Source organism: Elephantulus edwardii, unplaced genomic scaffold (assembly GCF_000299155.1).
Source record: "Elephantulus edwardii isolate Elephantulus edwardi_28Jun2011 unplaced genomic scaffold, EleEdw1.0 scaffold00089, whole genome shotgun sequence".
Classification (NCBI taxonomy): Eukaryota; Metazoa; Chordata; class Mammalia; order Macroscelidea; family Macroscelididae; genus Elephantulus; species Elephantulus edwardii.
In genome coordinates this window covers 7,235,993-7,240,948 of record NW_006399839.1, presented here as the reverse complement: position 1 = coordinate 7,240,948, position 4,956 = coordinate 7,235,993, and the positions used below count along the sequence as shown (strand labels likewise).

Below are 4,956 nucleotides of genomic sequence, written 5' to 3'. Positions count from 1 at the left end.
GCTCCTGCCTCCTTAAGGTGGGGCTGGAATGAAGGGAGGTGGCTTCTGCTCATAGGTAGCAGGGATCCAGGGACTGGACAGAGGCAGTGGAGGCACAGAGCTTGTCCCCATGCAGTGGCAGGAAGCTAGGGGGCCAGTGCAGACTCAACAGACCAGTGGGGTTCTGACTGTGGGGTTCCATTTGCCAGGGGCCCGTACCCAGGCAGATACCTGTGGTGACAGAGGGGAGAAGGCTGGCTCTTTTGGAACAGGGACCAGAGACTTGGGGACCATCAGGCACATGTGTCACTGGCCTCTTCGAATGCAACCAGGGAGGAACTCAGTGCTAACCTCTCTTTAATGGAAAGGGAGCCCTGGTGGCCTCGTGGTAAGGAGTTGCGCTGCCAACCCAATGGCAGGCGGCTCGAATCCACCATCTGCTCCTCATGAGAAAGATGGGCAATCTCCTCCCAGGCGATTTACAGCCTCTGAAAAACCCACTGGCGGCTCAGCTATGAGTCAGTTCTGACTCAGTGGCACATATCGACAATTAATTAAAATGGAGCCCTGATGTTACCATCCTCAGGAAGCTGCACTGCTCACCCCAAAGCCCCAAAGGTCTTCCCAATCCCCCGACTGCTCTGAGGGAGAAAGATGAGCAATCTCCTTGCAGGTGATTTACAGCCTCTGAAAACCCACTGGCAGCTCAGCTGTGAGTCAGTTCTGACTCTTATGGCAGTGCGTTTGTTTTGTTTTTTTTTTTTTTTTTTGTTTTTTTGGTTTTTTTTGTGTGTGTGGCCTGTTTTTCATTTTTAGTTTAACTGAACCATCAGTGGCCATGGATGGCTAATGTGGACCATTCTGGACAGCCAGCGGCCTTACTCTCTGGACCTGGGTGGTGATGAGTGATGACCTGGTGGACAGTGTGTGGGCCGCGTGATGACATTCATTCTCTTCACAATTCTATTTATCACAATGCCAATTCTGAGAGCGTCTCTTCACTGTTGTTGTTATGTGCCCTCGAGTTGCTTGTGACTATAGCGACCCTCGGTACAACAGCCCTAAACGCTGCTCTATCCTGTGCCTGTTTCATTGTCTCTCATAGGGTCGCTATGAGTCGCCTGTGACTTGATGGCAGTTAACAACAATAACATCAAGAGAGAGAGAGAGATCAGCTGGCCCAGTGGACAGAAAGCGATGCTACCAAGCCAAAGGTGGGTGACTTTTAATCCGCGGCCCTCAGGCCTGTCTTTCATTGTTTTTGTTCAGACATTCCTCTAGGTCGTATAGCCCTGGTATACAAGTTGCCGTACAGCGGTAACTTGTGGTTGCTGTGAGGCTGAACACTGTGACACTGATGTGTCAAATGCGTTAATGGTTGGTTACCCAATGTGGACAGAGAGTGGGGTGGAGCGCCCCGATTAAAACAAGCTTGGAAGGAGGAGTGGCATCCACTTTCATAATAGCTTGCCTCAGGAAACCCTGTGAACCTGGAGAGAGGATGAGAGACACCCACGTGTTGAGGACTCTCCTTCATAGGGTCACGACTCGATGGCACCTAACAACACACCTACTCCCATTACCCCAGTCACTGAATCAATCCATATCATCAAGGGTCTTCCTCTCTTTCTCTCTCCTTCCACCACCTCCAAGCATGACGTCCCTCTCCAAGGATTGGTCCCTCCTTGCAACTTGTCCAAAGTATATCAGATGAAGCTTCAGCATCCTTGCCTCCAAGGAGCAGCCTGGTCTCTCCCTCTTCAGGATGAACCTGTTTGTTTTCCTAGCAGTCCATGGTATATTCAATACTCTTCTCCAGCACCACAGCTCAAAGGCATCATTTCTCCTTCTATCATCCTTAGTCACTGTCCAGCTTTCTGATGCATAGCAAGTAATTGCAAAGACTATGGCCTAGATCAGGCACACCTTAGTCTCCAGGCTGCTACCATTGCTCTTCAGTACTTTGGGGAGGTCCTCAACAGCAGACTTACCCCATGCAAGTTGTCTTTTCATTTCCTGGCTGCTGGTACCAAGGCAGGTCCCTCTCCCTAGGATTCCCCACAAAGTGTCCCCAGGACTGCGCGGATGGTGAAAATGTGACAGCGGACACAGAGCCCCAGGAAGGGAGTCATAGCCTGAGGGGCCAGGAGGGTTCCTTGATGGGGGTGCTGCAAGAAAACCATCCCTGAGGTAGTACCCCTATTTAGGAATAAAGGGGGGGTGGGTGCAGAGTGGCCAATGTGTCTGCTCTCTGGGAGAGGGCAGCCCACTGCATGTGGTTGACCCAAAGGAGCTCTCCATGAGGGGACAGGACATAGGGCGAAGCAGGCCAGTGTGCCCTGTGGAGTGTCCCAGAAGCTGTCTACACACGCTCTTGGTTACTTAGAGAGATGCAGCAGGGGTGGGATGGGGGTGTGTTTGAGCCTGGAGGCTGAAGGATCAGCAAGCAAGGGCCTTCCAGCTCGGGTCCAGCAGCCCTGGCCACTCCCTCCCTTCCTAGGCTGACCTGAGGAGATGGCTAAACTCCCTGGTGGGGGAGCTCCCGTGGCCTAGTGGTAAGAAGCTGCACTGCAATCCTGAAAGTACTTGGTTCAACTCCACCAGCTGCTCCGCAGACGAATGGGCAATTTCCTCCCTTGAGACTTACAGCCTCTGAAAACCCACAGGAGGGTCAGCTTTGAGGCTCTTCCCACTAGACCCACACAGCGATTAGAAGCCCGCCGGTTGCTTCATGGCACCAGAGCAAAGCAGGTACGAAAGAGCCCTTCTGTCAGGGCCAGTGTCAGGAAAGGCCTGCCAGAACTGAGGAGGGAGCTGGGGGAGGGGGCCCCAGTGACAGGCGACCTCAGTGATGTGAAAAGCTGGGCTGGAGGGCCCAAACTGACAACCGCAGGGGGCTGCCGGGAGAGCAGGGCAGAGTCACATCCACTTGCACTTCCCTTCATCTCATGCCCAAGGGTGCAGCCTTGATGCTGGCCACTGGCCGCTGTCAGTCTTTCCTGCCTGTGCTCAGGAAACGAGGGATCAAAGCCTTCCTCTGGCCGTATCCCCGGTGTTGAGTTAGCCGGGAGAGGGCCCTCGTCCACCTGGCTGGGAAAACGCTACACAGACAGGTTTTGGGATGACTCAGGTGCCCTCTGCCCGGGTCACTCTCTGGGGGATGCTCTGGGGGAATAACAAGGGAAGCTAGAGGTGGGGCTGGACCCACGGCTGGGAAAGAGCAGTGTGGGACCTGAGAGCCTCCGGTGTCTGTGCTTTGGCCCGCCAGGACTCCTCCCCCTCCTATATCTGAGTCGGACCAGGTACTCCCTGCACGCAATCCACCCCCCTGGCAGGGTTCTTCTGGCTTCTGAATACTCAGAAAACAACCCCAGCCCCTGCCCAACCAATGCAAGTGGGAAGAATTCAAAGACGGAATGCTAGGGATGGGGTCTCAGAACCAGCGCCCTATAGACCTGCAATGCAGCCTCCAGGATGGAAGTGTGTGCTGCTGGGGTGTGGGATGCAGAAGGACCCTGACGGGGGACTTTAGAGCGGGGGATGGGGAGAGATGTGGCAAGGAGGAAGAGGAGGAGGAGGAGGGAACATACAGCTGGTACTGGCTCTAGGAGTCCTGGTGGGGAAGGGACCAAGCAAGGAGGTGACAGCCTGAGGGAGGACCGGCCCGGGAGGGAGCCTGGCAAGGGATCTGCGAGGAGAGGATTCCCATTCCACAAGGAGCCGGATCTGTGGACTGTGGGGACCGGGGCTGAGGGGAACCCCTAAGTCCCCCAGCAATCCAACTTGTCGTGAATAAATGGACACCGAGGCAACTTCCAAAAAGAGGCGAAACCGTTTATCAAGTCGGCGCCGGCGCGGTATCTACAGTTATCTACACATATCTACACGTATCTACAGCGCCCGCACACGAGGCAACCGGGTGTCGTCTACACTGCAACTACCGGCCGGGGGGCGACGCGGTCTCGAAGAGAACAATAAATATCACTTCCTTCCGCCTCTGACCGGGCTCTTTGGCACTGGCCAGCCGGAGACCCCGTGGCCTTCGGGGCTGGGGAAGGTGCCACGGGGGACTCCTGGGACCAGGTGGGGGTTCAGGGGACCAGGAGCTCCAATACCCCCCACAGAGGCGTATCTATGGGAGACAGAGCCCTGCGGCCCTAAGCTTTACTCACGGCTGGTGGTGGCTAATTGGCGCCCCCTTCAAGTGGGGCCCAGGGCGCGCGTGCCATTCCTGCCGCATCTCAAATGGACCTCCGACCCCCTGGGCTGAGGAGTGGCTGGGGATGGCAGCCCCGCGGTGTTCCCCAGGGCTTGGGGGAGTATGTTCTTGGATGGCCCCGGGGGCTGAGCGCGCAAGGCGCCGAGGGGCCTGGGGCTGAGCGCGGGCCCGGGACAGGGTGGCTCGGGGAGACGCCACATTATCTGGGGCAGTAATCGTAGGAGCCTGGCGGCGCGGTCCCGGCCGACGAGTACATATTGGCGGCGGCAGCGGCGGCGGCAGCAGCGGCGGCCGCGGCTGCGGGACTCACGGCGGGATGGTGGTGCGGATGCGGGTGCGGGTGCGGGTGCGCATGCGGGTGGTAGCCGTGGCCACGCAGGCCCGGCAGCGGGTAAGGCGCAGGCCGGCTCTTGGCCCCGAGGAAGTGGTCGTAGGCGGCGGCTGGGTACTTGTAGGGGTGGTGATGCAGTGGTTCCGACGCGCCGGGCGCCTCCAGGCGCAACTCCGGGTGCGGGGGACTGGGCCGGCTTCCCGGCAGCGGGACGAGGCCGCCGGCGCCGCTGGCCCCGGGAAGCGCGGGGCTCAGAACCCGTGCAAGCAGCTGCGGCGGGTGCGCAGGGTCCCCGAGCACTGTCGTCCCGCCTGCGTCGCGCTCAAACTCTCGCCGGGCCTCGACCGCGTCTGCAGGAGGGCGGAGGGGTGAGCGCGGCCGGGCCTGCCTGGGGGACCTCGCGAGGCCCGGGCGGGGAGGAGGCGCG

At 58.2% G+C, this 4,956-nt stretch overlaps 1 protein-coding gene across 1 annotated transcript in view; it reads right to left on the bottom strand.

The window, feature by feature from the left end:
* Positions 1 to 4,397: 4,397 nt before the first annotated feature.
* The window catches only part of TBX1 (T-box 1), a 3,394-nt gene continuing 2,835 nt past the window's right edge, over positions 4,398 to 4,956 (bottom strand). The window contains exon 6 of the mRNA XM_006890449.1: positions 4,398 to 4,884. Within this exon, the coding sequence (XP_006890511.1) occupies positions 4,398 to 4,884 (487 nt within the window). The remainder of the gene's footprint in view (positions 4,885 to 4,956) is intronic.